General features: G+C 37.1%; 1 protein-coding gene across 3 annotated transcripts in view; it reads right to left on the bottom strand.

Moving 5' to 3' along the window:
- NR1D2 (nuclear receptor subfamily 1 group D member 2) overlaps window positions 1–23801 on the bottom strand; it is a 107496-nt gene that overhangs the window by 34589 nt on the left and 49106 nt on the right. For all 3 annotated transcript variants that reach the window (XM_070727263.1, XM_070727265.1, XM_070727264.1), the window contains 3 exons: window positions 9071–9159; window positions 8579–8723; window positions 570–1222 (listed from right to left, as the gene is read on the bottom strand). In XM_070727263.1, coding sequence (XP_070583364.1) covers window positions 570–1222; window positions 8579–8723; window positions 9071–9159 — 887 coding nt within the window. The remainder of the gene's footprint in view (window positions 1–569; window positions 1223–8578; window positions 8724–9070; window positions 9160–23801) is intronic.

Here is a 23801-nt window from a genome sequence, read left to right as displayed (position 1 = left end):
AGGAACTGGGCATGGCTAGTTTAATAAAAAGAAGGACCAGGAGAGACATGATAGCAGTGTTCCAGTATCTCAGGGGTTGCTACAAAGAAGGAGTCAACCTATTCTCCAAAGCACCTGAGGATAGAACAAGAAGCAATGGGTAGAAATTAAACAAGGAGAGAGGTAACTTAGAACTAAGGAGAAATTTTCTGACAGTCAGAATGGTTGATCAATGGAACAGCTTGCCTCTAGAAGTTGTGAATGCCCCAACACTGGAAGTTTGTAAGCAGATGTTGAATAACCATCTATCTGAGGTAATGTAGGATTTCCTGCCTAAGCAGGGGGTTGGACTAGAAGACCTCCAAGGTCCCTTCGAACTCTGTTATTATTCTTATTATTATATAACATTGCAGTGTCCCTGTGCTCAGTCATAAAGATTAATGATTTTGGGAGATGTTGTAACTTCAAACGTTTGCTAAGTGACTGGTTGTATCCAGAGGATTACCTGTATACTTTACTTCACAATTGTTCTCAGAACTATGTCACTAATTTAACCTTACTACGACTGAAGTATTTAATAATTGTAATACCAGATGCATTCTTCCTCCAGTGCTGCAGGAATACACATTCAGAGATTCAATGGAAGAAAAGCCATTTTCGAGCATTTTATTATACCCTTTTGTGGTAAAGCCACTGGTGGAGTTCATAGAATGGAAGCAAAGATTATACCCACTTGGATAGCACCTATTGTTTTGCCCTTTATACTGTCCATTGAAATGTTTAACATTCCCATTTTGAAGCACACTGCTTATGCTACCATGATCAGCTTCACCACCAGAACTGTATTGTTCCAAGTATTTAAGATTTGTTTCAACATTTGGAGGCTGAAAAACAGTGCTACGATCTTCTGGTTGTTCCTGATTGTACATAAATGTATCTTTGTGGGCAATAGTCACCATGCCAATCATTTCTTCCTTGGCAATATTAGAGGGCAGAGGAAAAGCAGGACATAGTGGAAGAGGAAGGGGAGAAGGAGAAGAGGGCCTTCTGTCAGTTACTTCTTTCTTTAGTTTGGAGTTCAGTTGTTCCTGGGGCACTAAGAGCAATGCCTCCTGGTTATCTTTTAATGCTTCACTGGGCAAGTGATCACTAAACTGCGTATTCATAATAGTTTTCATGGCACTTTGCATTTCAATTATCATCCTTTGCTTCTCTCGTTTAGGAATTCGGCCAAATCGAACAGCTACAAGGAAGACAGAGAGAGACTTTTACATTAAATCAAATTTTAATAATAATTCCATTGTATTATTCCTTAAGAAATTACATCATTGATTAAACACAGAAACTATTTCACAGCAAAATTGTGAAGAAGGACCAAAAGACTACCCTACTTATTCTGGAACCTGAAATTCTAAAGATACATTATTCTCAAATGTAAAATACATGGAAGAGAATTTATACACAGACTATCCGGTATTTTCAACTGCAATTAAGAGAATGAGGTAAGTTTTTAAAGTTGTTTTTCCCTCAAAAAGCAAATTGCACATTTATGCTGCTTCTGGACAGAAAAGGCTACTGGAAAAGATGTGGACTTTTATAAGTATTCTTTTTTTTCCTTTTCCTATATTATTTTTTGTATGTTATTGTCTTGTACTATTTTGTACTTTATTTCCTTTTCTTTTTTTTTCTTTTTTAAAATATAGTTTATTGATTTTTTAAGAAAAGAAGAAAAATAAAAAGTGGGGGAAATAGGGATACAAAAAGTAAGGGCGATACAGAACAATAGACATATTTCAGCATAAGATATTTAACTTATTATGTATCAGTTTTAAACATTTAACTGTACATTTTCATGTTATACTTAATTTTTAACGTTTTATGGTTTTGTATCTATAGATTTACTTAGCAATATATTAGTATGGTTAGATAAGATAAGATGGGTTTTGGTGGGGAAAGGGAAACGGGTGGTACCTGCGATATAGTGGGCGTATGTAGTTTAATGACATATTTTTAAATTATAATGTTATGGTTGTGGGTGTGTATATTGAGGATGGTTGGATGTTGCGTTGTTAGTAGATTATAGATAGATATCAGAGGAATTGAACTCAGACAGAAGATCTAGTTTGTATTTACCGTAGTCTATATATATTTTTTTGATTGTATTTGTTTTTTCCTTTGGTGCCAAGTAAGGAGTTTTCAGTTGGTTTCTGTTTTATTGTCATTTGTGTTGGATAGCCATCTGTACCTCTTCTCCCAGGCCTTGTAGAACTCGGATTCATTCTTATTTTGTATTTCTATTGTCATTTTGGATAGTTCAGCACATTCCATAATTTTACTAATAATAGTTAAAGTTGTTGGGATGTTTTTTTCTTTCCATTGTTGGGTATATGTTAGTCTGGCGGCAGTCAATATTTGTATGATAAGGTATCTGTCTTCTTTGGAGGTTTTCTGTCTAGAAGAAACAGTTCAGGTTTGGTTGTAATCTTTATCGATATGACTTGGTCTATTATTCTTTAAATTTCTGTCCAGAATTTTTTGGCATATGTACAAGTCCACCACAAATGATAATAGGTTCCTTGCTTCTTTTTGCACTTCCAACATAGGGGTGATATATTTGGGTACATTTTTGACAGTCTGGCTGGTGGAAGTTGCCATCTGTAAATCATTTTATAAAGGTTTTCTTTGTACGATATTGCTGGTGTCAATTTATAATTAATTGTGAATATTTTTTCCCATTCTGTAAGGTTTATTGTATATCCAAAATTTTGTGTCCATGCTATCATACATCCTTTGACTATTTCTTCTACGGTGTCTTGTTTTAGTAAGTAGGTGTAGAGTTTAGAAATTATTTTTATGTTGGATCCAAATAGTATTAGATCGAGGGGGTTGGCATTTTGAAACCTAAAAGTGTTTTTATGGTGTTTGTATTTAGCATTTATCTGAGTGTATGTGAACCAATCTATGTGTATTCCGTTTTCTTGCATCTCTTGTCTAGTTAAGATGTTGTCGTTAGAGTCAAGTAAGTTAAAGTAGGTTATTATTTTTGGAGTGGAAAGGGTAGTCAAATAGGTATAAAATTCATTTGGAGATAGCCATTTCGGAGTTGCTAAGTAGTAGTTTTGTTTAATTTGGTGCCATATTGATATTACAGTATTTCTTATGAAGTGATTTTTAAAGTGTTTTGGTATTTTGTTTGGTTCCATCATTAAAAATGGATGCCATCCTGACTGTATGTCAAATCCTTCCAATGTAAGCAGTCTTGTATTTTGGAGAGTTATCCAATCTTTGATTTTGGTCATAATCGTGGCTTGGTAGTATAGATAAAAATTGGATAGGCCAAAACCACCTCTAGACCTATGGTCTTGGAGGTTTTTAGTTTTATTCTTGCCTTCTTTTTTGTCCAAATGAATTTTCGAATTAGTTTATGGAGATGTTCAAAGAATGATTGGTTTAGTTTAGTAGGGGCTACTTGAAATAAATATAAATATCTAGGAAGAATATTGATTTAATTGCGGCAATCTTGCCCATTAAAAATAGTTTTAGGTTTGTCCATCTGGCTAGATCTTTTTGTAAGTCTTGTGTAAGTTTATCGTAATTGTCTTTTTTTATGGTGTTGTTATTTGCTGAAATTAAGATGCCAGAGGATATTTAATTTTTCCATAATTTTTAGATTAAGAGCTTGTTTTAGTAGGGAGTTTTGTTTTTCTGTCATGTTTTTGGTTATAATTTTGGTTTTTATCTACATTGATTTTGAGACCAGTTATTTCCCCAAATCTGTGAAGTTCGTCCAATAAGATATGGGCTGATTTGAGTGGATCTTGAATTATGAATACCATGTCGTCTGCAAAGGCTTGAAGTTTAAAGTGTTCTTTTTTATTTCGATTCCATGTATTTGTGTATTATTTCTTATATTTTTTAATAATGTTTCCATGGCAAGTATAAATATTAGAGATACCAGAGGACATCCCTGATGTACACCTCTCATTACTGTTATTTCTTCTGTAATAGATTTGTTGAAGAGTATTTTAGCTGATTGGTGTGAATAAATGGATTTAATTAAATTGAGGAAATTATTGCCAAATTTCATATGTTCTATTTGTGCTATGAAATATTCCCAGTATAAAGAATCAAAAGCCTTTTTTAGATCTATAAATATAAGGGCCATCGGTTTATCGGGGTTTTTATTGTAATATTCTAGGGTGTTGAGTATGGTCCGAGTATTATTACTAATATTTCTTGCCCGTAGAAATCCATTCTGGTTTGAGTGAATAATATTATTTAGAATCTTTTTTAAACGTTCTGCAATTATTGTCGAAAATATTTTATAATCTGTGTTTAGTAAAAAGAGTGGTCGGTAATTTTCTAGGTATTTTTTATCTTTATTTTCTTTCGGGATAATGGTGATGTAAGCTTCGGACCATGGTTTACGAAGGTTGCCTTGAAGTAAGGCTTCATTGTATACTTTTAACATAAGTGGCTCTAATAGGTCCTGGTGATGTTTATAAAATTCCGAGGGGATTCCATCAGGTCCCAGGGTTTTATTGTTGTGTTGTTTTGCAATGGCCAATTTGATTTCTGTGAGGGTAATAGTCTTGTTTAATTTGGTGCTTTCTTCGTCTGTTAGCTCTAATGTTTCGTTTTGGAGTAGATATTCCCTAATTGCAGAGTTATCTATTGTATCTGAATTATATAGTTCCTGATAGAAGTTTATGTTTTTCTTTTCCTCTGTGCTTGTTTTCAAGGAACCTATCTTATCATATAGGGACTCTATTGTTTTTTCCGCCTTTTGTTGTGCCAATTTAAAAGGCAGCCAACGGCCGGAATTCAAAATTTATTTGTTTTAATCTTTTAATTTTGGCAGTAAGTTGTTGTTGGGTTTCTAAGTTTATTTCATGTTTTATAGTTTTTATTTTAATAAGGGTTGTTGTGTCATCCGGATTCTGTTGAAGAATTGTTTCTGTGTCTTGGAGTTTTGAGTTAAGATTGTTGAGTTTCTGTTTTCTTTGTTTATTGTTATAGATTGAGTAAGAAATATATATGCCCCTTATGTAGGCTTTCATTGTATCCCAAATTATCTGAAGAGATGTATCTCCTTCATTATTGGTTTTTATAAAGGTTGGTAGTTCATTTTCTAGGTTGGTTTTAAATTGTTTTTCATTTATGGTGGATTGATTCATAGTCCATCTTTGGCGTATTATGTTATTCTGATTGTTAAGAGTTAGGAGTATGGGGTTGTGGTCAGCCCAAGAACCGGGTAAAATCCGTATTTCTTTTATATGGTTAATGATATAAGAATTAGACCAAGCCATATCGATACGTGACTATGATTTGTGTGGATGCGAATAAAAGGTGTATTGTGTTTTCTCTGGGTGGTGTGTTCTCCACATATCTTTAAGTGCAAATTCATATGTTAGGTCTTCGAATGTAGTTGGGAGAACTTTTCTTAGTCTTTGTTGTTTATTACTCTTGTGATCTTTATTTTTATTTTGTATTGCATTAAAGTCACCTATAATAATGAAATTTGTTAAGTTTCTTTCCGTTATTTATTGGTGTATTTGAGAGAAAAATATAGATTGATTGATATTAGGTGCATATATTCCTATTATTGTTAGTTGTTCGTTTTTAATAGTTATCTGCACCATTAATATTTGACCATCAGTGTCTTCATAGATAAGTTTTGGCCTGTATTGGGTTTTAACATATATGGCAATTCCTCTTTTTTTAACTAATGCTGAGGAAGTAAAGAGTTCGCCAAGACCGGGGAGAAGTAGAGCCGTGGCATCCTTTTTAGTGATATGTGTCTCTTGTAAACATGTTATATGAAAGTTGTGGTTTAGAAGTTTGTGGAAGATCTTTTTTCTTTTTCTGTCTGAGTTCGATCCATTAATATTAGTTGAGAATATGGTGATATCATTTTCTTGTGATAAGATATGTGAGTTTTTGTCGCTTCTACTTTCTTGCTTCAGCTTTTGCCCTGGTCTTTGATGCTTGCTTTGCGTTTGTTTTTCCTTTTCTTAATATATCTTAGGAGTTGTCCAGAAGGATGTATTATTAATAAAGCTCTGAAATAACTTATAAAATAAGAATAAGCAATTTTTCTTCTCAACCATGCAGGCAGGAATGCAAGCATTATTTTCAACATAAGGAAAAAACATAGAAATACAACTTGGAATGGCAATAGCAAAAACTTAGTAACCAGGATTACTCACAGTTTGGGAAGTATTATGGTTATATTAAGTAAAATTTTAAGAATAACCAAAATGGAAACAAGGGTGGCAGATTGGCATTACTTGAGATACTTTGGCTTGAGAAAAATGTAAACCAGTTTGTTGTGATATCCAGCTTATGAAAACCAGTTTGTCTGAAATGATGATATCCAAAAAAGGCAGAGATGGGCAAAGTCAGAGTAATTATAATATTGTAAATATCCTTGTCCTGTAATTATTTTTTTAGTTCCTTAATTTGTTAGTCTTGCACAACACATTTGTGATTTGTTTGTGGTGTGTCCTTTGCAAATTCAATTAATCACGTTACCAGGCTATGATGAATTAATAATGGTATGAAACTTCCCATTTACTAGATCATTCTTCTAAATCAGTATTACTCAAACTTGACAACTTTAAGATGTATAAACTTTAAGTCCCAAAATTGGCTAGCTAGCAAATTCTGAGAGCTGAAGTTCACATATCTTAAAGTAACCATATTTGAATATTGTTCTAAAAAAAGAAGAGAGAGACAGATTAGGATAGTCAAACTACCGTATTTTTTGCCTTATAAAACACATATATTTACTCCCAAAACAAGGATGAAAACATGGGTGCGTCTTAAACATTGAATGTAGCCCCACCCTTTGGTTTCTGCTTCACAGCAATTTACTTCCTTGCAGCAAGCAGCCCACAGTCTGATTAGTACAAGCCACTGATTATATACCTCCTGACCCTCAGTTGATTGAAATTGCAGACAAGCCTACATGCTAAAATGAAAATGAAACTAAAGCTGCACAGGGGCAAATTACTGGCAGGGAGAGATAAGGCAGAATTTTATTTTCTTGTGCTAATCAGACTGTGCTGAAACTGGCTGTTTGTTGTTTGCAGCAAGGAGGTAAGTCAATAACTATAAATGCCTATAGAATGTTCAAATTATTAGACATTTTTTAAAGACTGCTTTATTATTGTTCTAGATAACTTAACAAAATGAAGAAGCTTTTTAAAATAAATGCTTGATCTGAAGAGGCCCAGTGCTATTGTATCTTATTTTAAATAGGAGAAAATAACTATACTAACAGAAAGCCACATCAATTTTAATAGAATCTGTAAAAGTATAATCTGAAATGTAGCAGTGGTCCTGTTAATAGTAAGTCAGCTGAGTTAAACCCTGACTTAGTCATGTTTGATCTATTTAAATAATTAGGAGGAGTTAGTGTGACTACATTTAAGAAAACCTTCTGGTATTAATATACTGCCATATTGTACATTTCTAAATTCTTTGCTATTTCTATGGGTCAGACACACATGCACAGAAATAACATTTGCTGGGAGGCAAATTGCTGGAAGACAGAGGCAGATTTGTTTTCCTCCCCCAAAACTAGGATGTGTCTTATACTCCAGTGCATCTTATACTCCAAAAAATACAGTCATTTGTGGGATCACAGGCTAATTTTCTTATGGCTAAGCCTAAATTGGAAGTATATATATGTCAGGAATAATATCTAATAAAGTTAGCCAAAGTTTGAATTTCCTTCCTGGAAAACTACCCTCTTAGAAAATTCTGTTTGGAAATTTGCATTTCTTCCAGTGGTTGATAAATAGCAAAGTCAAGACTCTGTGATAATTTAAAAGAATGGATTGCTAATATCTAACGTAAATATATAAGAGGTCCTGACAGTCCAGTCTGTCTTGTACAGTTGGAGATGTAAACATCCTCCTCACAAACATGGTTTAGAGCACTTTGTGAATAGGGTCTTGCTACACTTATTCTCTCCATCGGGGATACCGCTTATGCTATGAATATAAGCTCAATTGCTTGTACAGGAAGTTTTCGACTTATGACCACAACTGAGCCCAAACTTTCTGTTGTTAAGCGAGACAGTTGTTAAGTAAGCTTTGCCCCAGTTGCTAAGTGAATCATAGCAGCTGTTAAGTCACTCAGTTGTAAAGTGAATCTGGTTTCTCTATTGACTTTGTCAGAAGTTCACAAAAGGTGAATCAGTTGCCAAGCATCTGAGTTATGATCATGTAAGTACATTATATGGACATTGCAATGGTTGTAAGTGTGAAAAATTGTCATGTCACTTTTTTCAGTGTCGTTGTAACTTTAAACATTCATTAAATGAACTGTTGTAAATAGAGGATGACCTGGATTCACAAATACTCACTGGGACTACAAGTTCTTATAAGAACATATTTCATGTTCCAGTATCATTTCCATACGTGAATTTATGGTTACAGTGCGATTAGAAACAGAGCACAATGTTAACCTCTACTTTATTACTATTTTTATAAAACTTCAATTTGAATTAAACATGTACAATAATTTACAACATGTAAAAAATGTACAATAATTCATAGTTTGAAGGTCACTGCTCAATATAGAAACATACCATCTCTTGACATTCCTACTAACAAGCATTTTTTGAATCGGCACTGCTGACACCTGTTTCTATTCATTCTCACTATGGAGCAGTTGTTATTCTTCAGGCACTTCTTATATTGGATATTTTGCTGAATGCTTCTTCTAAAGAAACCCTGGAAAAAAAAGCAACTGTTTTTTTGGGGGGTTGTGAACAACCTTTCAATTATATCATATAAATACAATTTTGCATGTTAAATCTTGAAAATAAGATTTATGAAATTTTGTTGTGATTAAAAATAATAGAATAAAACACCAACAAAATATTATTCTTAAACTTTAAAGCACATTACTCCTAGCTTTTTTGAATGTACTTATTTAGTAGAAAATAAAAATATTTTAAATTTGGCCATTTTGCAAATAAAACATAAACTACATTTCAGACAGTCAGCAACAATTATATTCAATTTTAAATTCATATATATTCATTGCTACCTTAAGCCATTTATATTAGAAAAATTACCTTGCAGCCTTCACAAGCATGGACCCCATAGTGAAATCCTGAAGCAACATCTCCACAGACTTTACACAGCAGGACCATGCCATTAAATTCTAAAAATGCAACAGTATGAAAGCTCAGTAGTAACATGGGAAATGAAGAAGAGGTAGATTTACTGTTATGTAATGTAATCTAATTCTGTAAATCTGTAATTTTAAGATCATTATTATACATGTTTCAAAGAACAATAAAAATATTTTAGTAAAGGAGTTAGCAAAAGCAGTATAGTTTCTAAATTTAATGTTGTGTTACTAGGGGGGGGAAAGCATTCTAAGAAATCTGTGCAGAGTTCCTTGAAATAAATCCCATTTCCCATTTTTTATTTTATTTTATTTATTTATTTGTCAAATCATGTACAAGATAGCAGGTATAGTATAAAAATAAACAAAAGCAAAGTTGGTATAGGTAAATTAGGACAATAGGAGAGTGGGACAGGGACAATAGGCAGGATAGTGTGTTTATCCATATACCTTAGGATGAGGTTGACTGTAGACAGTCTAAGGTTAAAGCTTTTGGAGTTTGAGGAAAAAACCCACAGTCAGATAGTGCATTCCAGGCATTGATCACTCTGTTGCTGAAGTATTTTCTGCAGTTGAGTTTCGAGCGGTTTACATTCAGTTTGAATCTATTGTGTGCACGTGTGTTCAATTGAAACTGCTGTGAGTTTGAACTTAAGGCCAAAAGTGCACCCAAACTTTTATCGTGTAAATGTGTCTTGCTGTTAAATCTATTTTAATTATTAACTAATATTCAGTGAATAAACATTTGTTTAGGACAAATAAAAACTGACATATCTGCTCTATGCAACTGAAATGTTACCCTGTATCATGTTATTGTGAACAATAATAGCACAGATATATTAGATTTGAATGCCATCTGAAAATGTCTTTGTTCAGAAACATGTCAATAGGTTTATCAAATAAACAACATATTCGCTCTCTACAGGCAGAACTCAAGAGGCGCTATGAACTTGGTGAAACAAACCTTTACATAGATTACCACACGGAATGCATCAAACCCAAAACCCATAATCCTCTCTACATCTTCCGGTCTAACATCCAACATCAACCATCCCTCTCCTCCAAACCCTCCACCTCACAACAACAAACTGACACGTACCAGACCACCCCCCCACAACAATAAATGGACATCCCTACCACCTCAAACAAAGAATAGGAAAGCAGGCTCCTTACTTCCTCTAACCACCCTAAAACCAAACTTCAACACAAGACCAATCTCAAATGTAAACTATTAAATGCTAGAAGTTTAGTCAACAAGATGTCTGAATTCCACCTTCTACTTGACACCTCCAACTTTGATATAATTTTTATATGCAAAACATGGCTAACTGCTTCCTACTCAGACTCCATTATACATAAAAAAACTACCATGTTTTCCGCTGAAACCGTGAATCCCGCAGAGGAGGCAGAGTAGCCATATTCTACAAAAAAATCGCTGAATCTAAAATAATCCAAAGTTGCACTGGATTTATCGGTACCTGAAACTATTGTCTGTGATCTCTCCCTAAATACCACAATTCGCTTCTTAGTCTGCTACAGAGCCTCAGACTACGACATTGAACATGCAAACAAATTATCCACATTACTAACGTGGGCAACCAACTATCCATATCCCATTATCTTCCTCTGAGACCTCAACCTACCACACATTAACTGGACCTTAAATGGATGCAGCACGGAACCCATCCATTCTGCTATTTATAATACCGTTACCTTTCTAGGTCTCAACCAACTAGTAAATAACAATACTAAACTTGATAACTGCCTTGATCTCATCTTCTGCAATAGCAAAAGTGCAATACTTGGCTTACAAATAAAAGAACCATTCTCCAACAGTGACCACAGCATGATAAACTTCAGTCTTAACCTAAGCCACACTATGACCCACCCAAATAATGCGACACCAAAATTCAATTTCAAAAAAGCAAACTACGAACTCATTGAAGCCCACCTCTAAACATTAAACTGGCAAACTCTATTCTCTGAATGCTACACTACTGATGACCTCTACAACACATTCCTACTCGAATTGAAAATTATTATCAGACTCCATGTACCTCTAAAATCTACCACAAACAAAAAATAATAATCTCCCCATCTCAATAAGAAAATTACAAACAAGAAAATAATCTCTCTGGAGGAAAAACAAAAAGGACAAGTAGCCAACTTCAGAACCCGTTATAAAAACATTTGCAATCAAATAAAAGCAGAATGCCTAAACTACTACAGCAAACAAGAGGAAAACCTCCTACACACCAAATCTAATCGAGCCTTCTACAACTTTGTCAACAATAAACTCAAAGACTCTATACCTATTCCACCTCTCAAAGGATCCAACAATAAAGAATACCACAATGATTCATCCAAAGCTAACCTCAACTCTTTCTTTGGCTCTGTCTTTGTTAAAAGCAATGGCTCATCCCCCGATTTCATCAATCGCACCACAAACTCCCTCAACGACCTAACCCAAATTTTTTATTTTATTTTATTCATTTGTCCAATACACAAATACATAGGAGGAAAAATAGACATGTGGTAATATATATGAGGGTAAAAGTGAACTTAGAGGAGAGGATATGTGAAAGGAAGAGAATATATATGATAGGTGAAAGAAAGGAAAGACAATTGGACAGGGGACGAAAGGCACACCAGTGCACTTATATACGCCCCTTACTGGCCTCTTAGGAACCTGGAGAGGTCAATCGTGGAGAGTCTAAGGGAGAAATGTTGGGGGTTAGGGGTTGACACAATTGAGTCCAGTAATGAGTTCCACGCTTCGATAACTCGATTGTTGAAATCATATTTTTTACAGTCAAGTTTGGAGTGGTTCGTACTAAGTTTGAATCTGTTGCGTGCTCTTGTGTTATTGTGGTTGAAGCTGAAGTAGTCATTGACCGGTAGGACGTTACAGCATATGATCTTGTGGGCAATACTCAAATCGTGTTTTAGGCGCCATAGTTCAAGGCTTTCTAGGCCCAGGATTTAGTCTATTTTCGTAGGATATTCTGTTTCGAGTGGAGGAGTGAAGGGCTCTTCTGGTGAAATATCTTTGGACATTTTCAAGAGTGTTGATGTCTCAGATATGGTATGGGTTCCAGACAGATGAGCAGTAGTCTAGGATGGGTCTGGCAAAAGTTTTGTAGGCTCTTGTGAGTAGTGTAAGATTGCCTGAGCAGAAGCTGTGTAGGATCAGGTTAACAATTCTAGAAGCTTTTTTGGCAATATTGTTGCAGTGGGCTTTAGCACTTAGGTCATTCGATATTAGTATTCCAAGGTCTTTTACTGAGTGTGGGTTAGCAGTGAGAGATTGTTTATTCAGTTCATATATGCGGTTTGGATTCTTTTTGCCGATGTGGAGGGTAGAGCATTTGTTGGTTGATATTTGAAGTTGCCAGGTGTTAGACCAGTCTGAGACAAAGTCCAGGTCTTTTTGGAGAGTGAGTGTGTTATCAGTGGTGTTGAAAAGTTTCACATCATCGGCAAAAAGAACACAGTTGCTTTCGTTATGGTCACAGAAGTCATTGATGTAGAGAATGAAGAGAGTAGGACCTAGTACACTTCCCTGGGAAACGCCACTTATGACAGGGGTGGGGGTGGAGATGGCGCTACCAATTTTGACAATTTGTTGCTTGTTTGACAGGAATGCAGTAATCCAGTTGTGGAGGAGTCCTGAGATGCCATAGGATTTGAGTTTTAGGAGTAGTTTGTCGTGGACCACTGAGTCAAAGGCTTTGCAAAAGTCTATATAAATTGCATCAATGGATTTTCCTTGGTTGAGGTGGGTAGTCCAAATGTTTTTGCAGTGAAGTAGTTGTAGGTTGCAGGATAATTTCTTTCTGAATCCAAATTGTTTATTTGAGAGTAGGTTATTAGATTCTAAGTAGAGGGTGATTGATCGATTTATAATTGATTCCATGATTTTACAGAGAGATATCGGTCTGTAGTTGTCCACTAGTGAAGGGTCTCCTTTTTTGAAAATGGGGATGACTACTGCTTTTGACCACAGCTTGGGGAGTGTGCTGGTCCTGAAGGATTTTTGGAAGATAATGCTTAGGGGTTCAGCAAGAGCAGAAGAAAGTTTCCTTAGGAAGTATGCACAGAGATCGTCTGGTCCGGCAAATAGGGAAGGTTTGAGGTCACGGATTGCTTTTTCTGCATGGTCTACAGTGAAGACGATTTGGGTTAGGTTTTTTAGTGGGTTTGAGGTGCGATTTGCAAAGATGGGGGAAGAGCCATTGCTGTTAACAAAAACAGACCACCCAAAAAATAAACTTCACTGAAGACCAAGTTAAAAAAGCATTACATGATCTCAAACCTTCTCTATCAGTCGGACCAGATGGTCTATGTGCATACTTCCTAAAAAAGCCCTCTTCTGCTATAGCTGAACCACTAAGCATAATTTTTTTAAAAAATGCTGCAACGTCCTGCCTGTCGGCGACTAGTTCAGCTTCAACCACAACAACACAAGAGCTCACAACAGATTTAAACTTAATATTAAGCGCTCCAAACTTGACTGTAAAAAATACGACTTCAGTAACCGAGTTGTTGAAGTGTGGAACTCATTGCCGGACTCTGTAGTGTCATCCCCCAACACTTTACCCTTAGACTATCCACGATTGACCTCTCCAGATTCCTAAGAGGTCAGTAAGGGGTGTGCATAAGTGCACTAGAGTGCCTTCCGTCCCCTGTCTTATTGCTGTCCTATATCTCCTATACCATTCTTCTTTCCTATATTTATTCCATTCTTTCACTGATATATTTTATTCCTATTTTTTCTCTTCTATTCTTTCTTAGATATATTTTACTATGCGTATATCCTCTATAACCTTCATTATATATTTACTATATGTAAACCCAATATAACTCTCATTTGCAATGGACAAAATCAATCAATCAATAAAAATAAATAAAACACAAATGTTTCAGCAAGTGATGGGTTGAAATTTTAAAAAAAGAAAATGCTATCTGATGCTGACATAGGAATTCATGAAATATCATTACTTATTTCAAGCAGGTTCCAGTAACAAAATTTAGGGAATCAACCGTTCCACTTTTGATCATGGAATTTAAGTATTTGGGTAATAAACTAGCTAAAGTTGTTCTCTGGGATTGAATTGTTAGAAACCCTGCAAAAAGTAATAAATTAATAAGTTATTATTAAAGTTGGCAAAACTTAACAGAGATATTATTTCCAAAACAGAAAAACAGAGATGTTCATTGATGATTTTTTTTTTACAGTGGGTATTTAGGTACTCTTCAGACAAGAAAATTCAGTGCTTTCACTAGTACACCTGACACCACTAATAATGAATTGCTTATAGGATTGGCAGCTAAATAAATATTTTAAATAAATAAATAATAAGATATAATACAAATTTTTAACATTTCAGAAGTGGAAACTAAAGTCATAATAGTATTGTACTGAAGTATCATTGTTTGAGTTTTGTGGCATGTTCCCAGTACTGTATAAGTAGTCCTGCCTTACCAATCATAACTGGATTGGCAACAACTCCAAGTGAAAAACTATATGACAGCATTGGACTTATATCACTTCTGCTTGTGCCCATTAATTGCTTAATTAAGTGAATCAATTAAGTGCGGTCAAGTGACACTTCATGTGATTCTTGACTTTTTTACTTCCATATTCTCCATTAATTCTGCTTATAAGAAACCGATTGTGAAACTTGCAAATGGCAATCACAGGACTGCTAGAGCTACAATGGTTGTAAATGTGTGGCAGATGCAAAGTGCCTGAATAGTGATCATGTGACCACAGACAGATGTGACGGCATAAATATGAGGATTAGTTGCAAAGCTTTTTTTCAACTCTTAATTTCAAATGATCACTATACAAGGCAATATGTAAATGAGAAATTATTTATTTATTTATTTATTTATTTATTCATTCATTTATTTATATGCCACTCACTCCAAAAAGGACTCAGAACAGCTAACAATAATTATAAATACAACAAAGATAAAAATATAACAATAAAATCAGCAACACAATAAAAAGAGTAATATCCTACGAAAACCTTTCATACTTACAGTCAATTCTAGTTCTAGGCCTACCGGAAAAGCCAGGTCTTAACGGCTTTCCAGAAGACCAGCAGGGTGGAGATAGTGAGGATCTCTCAAGGCAGTTGATTCCAAAGGGTCGGAGCCACCACAGAGAAGGCTCTTCCCAGAGGCCCTGCCAACCGACATCATTTGGTGGATGGGACCTGGAGAAGGTCGACTCTGTGGGACCTTACTGGCCATAGCAAGGTATGAGGGAGAAGGCAGTCCTGTAAATAGCCTGGCCCTGAGCCATTTAGGGCTTTAAAGGTAATAACCAACACCTTGAATTGCATTCAGAAACCGACTGACAACCATTGCAGATTGCGTAAGGTTGGAGTAATATGGGCGTGCCTTGGTACACCCATAATAAAAGCTTTATTAGCATAGAAACCAGTGGAAGCAAATGTGCAATTCCAAAACAAATGTGCTACAATCCTAAGAAGTTCCAGATTCAAAGGCTGGTATATCTGAGCTAATAAGTAAAGAAGAAACTAAATGTAGGAGTCACCAGTTACTGAGAACTTAAGAATTTGCAGACAAGAAAATAGGATATTACAAATATATAATTAGCTCTGATAGAAAATATAATTTTCTGTTCCTAACTTGTTAAGTCGCAGCAGCAAAACAAACAAACAAACAAACCCACCCATTGTGACTGGTAGAATTTTGAATTATTTTAAAATATATTTTCAATATTTTTATATTTTCAAATAGTCTCATAATTCAGGAGAAATGCTTTGGATTTTGTACATATGCAGTGCTCTTCTACTATGCTTTAAATCAGTTCCTTGTTTTCAAGCTTCTGTATAATGGTACTAGCTTTAAAGGTAACATTAACATAATGGGAGCTCTAACCTTAACCTTGGGGAGCTCCAAGGGTAAGGGAGCTAAGCTGCTGGACCGGTAGGTGGGAGCAGCCAGTAGAGGACAGTTTGACGAGTGAGAATTGTGCAACTGGGCTGAACACAACGCTGACCAGTGAGAGCGGTTGGCGGAGGCAACATTGGAGAGTGCAAGGAACCCAACGGACAAAGAAGACACAGCTGAGCTGGCAGGTAAGAGCTGCCAGCAAAAACAATGTCCAGAAATCTTTTGTTCTTGAGAAAGATCTGAGGATTAATATACTAGTTGGAGCACCCAGAGAAGGAAGAGTGAGACTTGAAGATATTAGAATAAGCAACCATGAACCATCATTTGCAAACAGTGGGTCCTTGTGACTTTAGCATTATGTTAGTGTCCTTTCTTAGTAAATTTTATGGACTTTGGACTCTTGCTGCTTTAATTAACTCAATCTTCATTGTAGCAAATATCAACAAAAAATACATGGACTATGTCACACTTCTAACATCATGCACCAGCCCAGAAACAATTTCTCCTTTTATGTGCAGGACTATTTACAAAGAAAGACTTTTAAAAGAACGTTATCGCCTCCTCATTTAGAGGAGAGATGATACTCACTGGTGGAGGGGAGCAACATTTTTATATCTGAGGCCTTGTGTTTTTTGGTTTTTTAATTTTTAATTTTATTTTTCTCTCAACATACATTCAAACGATACAATGTACTATCTAGTTTTCCATAAATAAAATGCAGTATTTTATTAGTAACTGAGATCAATCATCAAGAAAGTTGCAAAAAAATATTTTCTAATTTTATCATCCAGTTACATACATTTTCTTTTAATTAATTTCCCTTCTTAATGTTCCTGCAAAAGATACAACACCAATTATATTTCTAACTTGTTTTGCTAGAGTACTTCCTTCCTTTTTAAAATATTTTTCTATAAACCAAGAAAACCTTTTATAGCCAATCAAATGATAACCAAAGAAAATTAAAAACAAAACATAAACATATAAGAATTTCAGATTACTTCTCCCCTCTAAATAATATATTTACCTAATCCCAAATTTAAAAATTATTTCAGCCCATCTAACATTTAGATAATCAATACTTATTTTCAATCAATTAAAAATCAATCTCCCCAACAATTCTAAAATCAATTCTACTTATGGATTAATCCAAATCAGTATCTCCTACTACAAATCTTATTATAATCATACTTCTACCTCTATTAAAACAAATCAGCAATTCCTAAGTTCATATATTTATTTATTTATTTATTTATTTATTTATTTATTTATTTATTTATTTTGACCAATACACAATTGGGGTTTTAGTGGGTATACAGTGGTCCCTCGAGTTTCGCGATCTCGATCTTCGCGAAACGCTATATCGCGAGTTTTCAACCCGGAAGTAAACTCCACCATCTGCGCATGCGTGCCCTTCCACGCATGCGTAGATGGTGGAGTTTCCCCGCCGGGCAGAGGCTTCCCTGGGTCTTCCCCCTCTTGCCCCGGTAAGGCGCGAGCAACGGCGTGGGCGGGTGGGCGGCACACGCGCGGGGAAACCCCAGGGCCGCTTCTCAGCTGAGAAGCGGCCCCAGCAACAGCGCGGGGGGCGGGCGGCACGCGCGCGCGGGGGGAAACCCCAGGGCTGCTTCTCAGCTGAGAAGCGGCCCCAGCAACAGCGTGGGGGGGCGGGCGGCACCGCGCGCGCGCGGGGAAACCCCAGGGCCGCTTCTCAGCTGAGAAGCGGCCCCAGCAACAGCGCGGGGGGCGGGCGGCACGCGCGCGCGCGGGGAAACCCCAGGGCCGCTTCTCAGCTGAGAAGCGGCCCCAGCAACAGCGCGGGGGGGCGGGCGGCACGCGCGCGCGCGGGGAAACCCCAGGGCCGCTTCTCAGCTGAGAAGCGGCCCCAGCAACAGCGCGGGGGGGGGGGGCGGGCGGCACGCGCGCGGACAAGCAGCAGCAGCGAGGCGGCGGGGAAACCCAATCTTCGGCTCCTCGCTGCTGCGGTGGAAATAAAAACACCATCTGCGCATGCGCAGATGGTGTTTTTACTTCCGCACCGCTACTTCGCGACAAATCGATCATCGCGAGGGGTCCTGGAACGGAACCCTCGCGATGATCGAGGGACCACTGTATATCTATATACACATAGTAAAATACATGATGAAGGTTATAGAGGAGATACTCATAGTAAAATATATCTAAGAAATAATAGAAAAGAAGATATAGTAATAGAACATATCAATGAAAGAATAGAAGAAGAGATATAGGAATAGAAGAAAGGTATAGGAGATATAGGAGAGCAATAGGACAGGGGACGGATGGCACTCTAGTGCACTTGTACTCACCCCTTATATATCTAAATAGAAAATGAATTAAAGTTTAAAAATAACAAACAAAAGAGTACTCCAACTTAATCAATCCTTCTCAAACTCCAATTTCTTTAACTTTAACAAAGTTTAACATGTCTAAAACTTTGAATGGAACCCTTTACTTTTTAATTTTTTTATATTCCCCTTTAACCCCCTTTTCCATTTAATTTCTTCTCTTAACACCTTCAATTTTTGCAAATGTCAACTTTTTGTATTTTTCCAACCAATCACTTTCAATATTGTTTTCTTTTTGAGTCTCTTAAACCCCTGGCATCCTTTCAATTTTCCTTTTGTGCTAGTTTCAATATATTCATAGTAAAACATGTGATCAACAGCCCAATCATTGACCAAACAATTCTTGATGTTTTTTGCAGTATCATTTGTTAAGGTAACAAAGTCATCCAATTCAATAACATGTCCTTTAGTCTGTCCATTCTCCATATTGCCTGTATCTTGTTTTCCATCTTGTCCTAGTTGTCCCGGAAAATCCTCTGCTCCACTTTTCTCTTTTGAGTCATACGCTTCCTTTGTTTCTCGAATAATTCCTGTACAGTCTCTCATTGATTCTCTAAATTCAATCATCATTCCTCAAATATCATTAAAAAATTCTCTGATCTCCTGAATCTTATTTCTCCATGTCTATAGAAAAAAGACTTTTATTTTTCTAACTGTTTAAAAAAATTATATTAAACAGCCCAGTATATTATTTATTTATTTATTTATTTATTTATTTATTTATTTATTTATTTATTATTTATTTATTTATTTATTTATTTATTTATTATGCCACCCTTCTCCTTAAACTCATGGCGGCTTACAACATGTTAGCAATAGCACTTTTTAACAGAGCTAGGCTATTGCCCCCACAATCCGGGTCCTCATTTTACCCAGCTCGGAAGGATGGAAGGCTGAGTCAACCTTGTCAACCTTGCCAGTCAATTATGTCCACCAAATTCATGAGATAAATGCAAGTTCAAGAGTTTTTAATTTTTTTTTCTCAGGAGTTTGTTCAAAGTTCAAATCCACAATCAAAACTTCTTCTTTTATCAAAGAAATTCTGTTCTCCCATTAGATTCTCTTCTTTGTTTTCCTTTTCCAAGGCCAAACAGCAGATGTTAATTAAATAAGCAAATAATTCTCCCATTAACAAACCTTCCAATAGATGGCAGCACCAGTAATCCAAAAAAAGGGGGGGGGAGCCTTACTTCCAGTTTTAAAATGTTTAGCCCAAACGGGGAAGGAAGAACTCCACAATTTAAACAAATTAAGTCTTTTACGTCAAATCTTAATCAATCTAAGCCAGTGTTTCCCAACCTTGGCAACTTGAAGAGATTTGGACTTCAACTCCCAGAATTCCCCAGCCAGCGAATGCTGGCTGGGGAATTCTGGGAGTTGAAGTCCAAATCTCTTCAAGTTGCCAAGGTTGGGAAACACTGATCTAAGCATCCAAAAGTCACCACCTGGATCTTAGCTGTCACTTTCCAAGCCAATCAATAGACATTGAACAGTTCCAATGTTAATTAGCTGCCTTGCTCAACTTCCCCAAATCTCTTTCTTCTTGATCAAAAGAACAGTTTCAAAAAGAGTTCTTCTAATTGGCCATGATCCAAAATAGAGCTGGGTACAACATTCTTTCCACAGTTTAGATGAATAATGGGCAGCTTCAATCCTTCCAGCAAAGAACAAATGTAGAACCATCTAGTATGAATATGCATCGTAAAAATTCCTTGTAAAAGCTCCTCTGACCATAAGGTGGAAGTATATTATCATAGTTAATTATTCTCTTCAATTGTTACAAAGGGACGTGACATCATCAGAAGAAAAAATGCCTAAATAAATCCAAATAAAATCCAAATTGAAGCTCCAAATCTTTAAAATCTTTAAATATCCTTGAAGAAAAAAGGAAAAACAACAATTCCAGGTAATTGCTACAATTTTACAGCTTTCTACTAATCGCCCTGTAATCGAACAGCTGCTTCCATACCAATTATCGGCATTTCTGCTTCAAAAAAAAAAAATACAGTCATTTAAGATCTCCTCTGTCTCTCCGCACTCACCAGCACATCGCTTAAAGCATTTCTGCACCTCGCAGCACTTAAAAATCAATTCTCCTTCCAGATGTTTCCAGGCTTCTTCAATCTCTGCGTTGCGTTGTCTTGCGCAGCTACGTCAGCCGGACATGGCGGCCTGGCCGACCTCGCACCACCGCCAGCGCGAGACTGAGCCAGTTCGCCTGGGGGGGCATGCTGGCCCCCAACCAGGCCCCCAGTAGCATCCCCTGCATCTTCTCCCCTGCATGGAGGAGTGGGCCCAGTTCAAAAGAACCAGGATCCCCGGACGGTCGGGATTCGGGGCTTCCCTTGTGAGAGCGAGGGAGCCCCGTGGCACCATGGCCATTGATACCGCCCCTCTTCTCATGGTGAGTGGTATTGAAAACAAAATGAAGGCAAACTTTGAATGGGATTGATTCTTCATTCTATTCTATTATTCTATTGTGTTCTGTTCTGTTCTGTCCTGCTCTTCTCTGTTCTAATCTCTATTCCAATCTTTGTTCTGTTCTATTCATTCTTTATTCTATTATTCTATATACTCTATTTTTATCTCCTATTCTATTCTGTTCTGTTCTGCTCTGCTTTATTCTAACCTCTATTCCAATCTCTGTCCTGTTCTATTCATTCTTTATTCTATTCTGTTCTGCTCTACTCTATTCTAATCTCTATTCCAAAATCTGTTCTGTTCTATTCATTCTTCATTCTATTCTATTATTCTGTATACTCTATTCTTATCTCTGTTCTGTTCTATTCTATTCTATTCTTATCTCTGTTCTGTTCTGTTCTATTCTATTCTATTCTATTCTATCTATTCTGTTCTGTTCTGTTCTGTTCTATTCTATTCTATATTCTATTCTATTCTGCTCTGGTCTAATCTGTATTCCAATCTCTGTTCTGTTCTATTCATTCTTCATTCTATTATTATTATCAATGTTCCCTCTAATGCATGCAGCGCGCTGGGGTGCAAGCAAAAAACCAAGCTCAGCCCAGAGTTTTCCATGCCAGCGCAATGGAGCCCGCGCCCCGTGGGCTCTAAGCCCCACCCGGCTTCTCTGGCTCTATCGCTGTGTGCCACTTCCCTGAGCGGCCTTGACGTCAGCAGGCCCCTGTTCCACAGGGGGGTCATGTGCAAGCCCCTTGCCTCCACTGCCTCCTCTTCCACCGCCCCGCTGCCTGAGGCAGTTTACAAGGGGCTGGTGGAAGATCCGATGTCGCTTTTGCTTTTTTTTTTTGCCTACCTTTAGCAAAAGCGACATCAGGTCTTCCACCAGCCCCTTGTAAATGGGCTCAGGCAGCAGGGCGGTAGAAGAGGAGGCGGTGGAGGCCAGGGGCTTGCACGCGACCCCCCTATGGCACAAGGCGAGCACAGTGGTCAGGGCAGCAGGGGCCCCCTGCCGTCAAGACCTGTGATGGCCCCTGCTGACAGCAACCACCCGACTGCTGCTCAAAAGCCTCCTGGGGGGGTTTAAAGCAGGGCCTGGAAGATTGCCCCCCCCCTGCATTTTGAAATGGAGAATACGGCAGTAAAAAGAGATGTGAGCTGTCCATTTTGAGTGCTGAGACAATGGGAGGAGTTGTCAAACTTCGGAGACGGGGGTGGGGGTTGGAGAAGGAGGGTGAATCTTCAGAGAGGGAGGATACAAAGGTGGGAGGGGCTGGAGCCGAGTGCCTGGCAGCAAGTCTCTTCCCCACCCCATTTCCCTCCAACATGGCCGAGTCCCCCCCCTCATTTTGGAGTCAATGGAATCTGCTCCGGGATGATCCTTCCTTTATTTCTTTATTGGCCAAGTGTGATTGGACACACAAGGGAGGAGAGAAACAAATGGGAGAGTGAAGGGGGGAGGGAGAGGATGCAGGAATGAGAGAGACCTGGAAGGAGAGAATGAGAGAGGGAAAAGAGAGAGAAAGAAAGAAAAGGGAAAGAGAGGGAGGGAAAGAGAGAAGTGGAGAGGAAGGAGGGAGGGAGGGAGGGAGGAAAAATGGAGGGAGGGAGGAGGAAGAATGAAATGAATGGAGGGAAAGAGGGTGGGAGGACTTTTGGGGGGATAATTTTTTTTTTCTCTCAACATACATTCAAACAATACAGTGATCTAATTTTCCATGAATAAAATGTAGTATTTTCTTAGTAACTAATATCAATCATCCCAAAAGTTGCAAAAGTTTTTTTTCCTAATTTTATCATTCAGTTACATACATTTTCTTATAATTAAATTCCCTCCTTAATGTTCCTTCAAAAAGTACATCAATTATATTTCTAACTTATTAATCAGTATGCCAAAGTGCTAAATTCAATTCAATTTATGCATTAATCCAAATCAGTATCACCTACTGAATATCTTATTATAATCAATACCTCTAACTTTATTAAAACAGATCAGCAATTCCTAAACTGATATATCTAAATAAAAAAATAATTGAATTTTTAAAAAGAGCAAATAAAACAATACTCTAAGCTTAATCAACCCTTCTCAAACTCCAATTTTTTCAATCTGAGCAGAACTTTGAACCAAAACCTTTTCTTTTTTATTTTTTTGTATCCCCTTTTAATCCCCCTTTCCATTTTATTCTTTCTATTCTTCCTTCTAGGAAAAAAGGATTTTGATAGAAAAATAAATGGGTTATTGGATCGAACTTTGGACTCTTGACAAGTTAGTTATGATAGTGGCCACGTCCCAGGGTTATGTGAACATCTTTTGGGATCTTCTGACAAGCAGCTGCAGGGATTCACTTAACGACTGTGGCAAGAAAGGTGGTAAAGTGAGGCAGAACTCACTTAATAACCATCTTACTCAGTCAGAACAGAAGTCGAGGATTATCTGTCTGACCAGTGCATTCTTTTAGAAGCAGATCAGGAGTCCATTTTGAAGCTCCACAGAAAACATCTAGGGGGCAAGGCAGGTTGTCCTCAACTTACAATGGTTCATTTACTGACCGTTCAAAGTTGCAACGGCCCTGAAAAAAGTGACTTATGCCCCTTTTTCACACTTAGGACCTTCGCAGCAGCCCGATGATCGCAGGATCAAAAATTGGCTGCCGTTTCATTTTTATGACCGTTGCTGTGTGTCCTGAGGTCATGTGATCCTCTTTTGTTTCTAATCGATCCACACCCAGGCATGGAAATGAAAAAAAAATAGAGGAAACACTGATTATTATATTCTGTTCTGTTCTGCTCTACTCTATTTCAGTCTTTATTCCGATTTCTGTTCTATTCTATTGTTCTATATATTCTATTCTATTCTACTGTACCCTACCCTACCCTACCCTATCTTACTCTATTCCAATCTATTTTATTCCAATATATTCTAATCAAATACATTCCAATCCATTTGTTCTACATAATTAATAC

Source organism: Erythrolamprus reginae, chromosome Z (genome assembly GCF_031021105.1).
Source record: "Erythrolamprus reginae isolate rEryReg1 chromosome Z, rEryReg1.hap1, whole genome shotgun sequence".
NCBI lineage: Eukaryota > Metazoa > Chordata > Lepidosauria > Squamata > Dipsadidae > Erythrolamprus > Erythrolamprus reginae.
The sequence above is the reverse complement of the archived record's forward strand: the minus strand, read 5'-3'. Positions and strand labels throughout refer to the sequence as shown.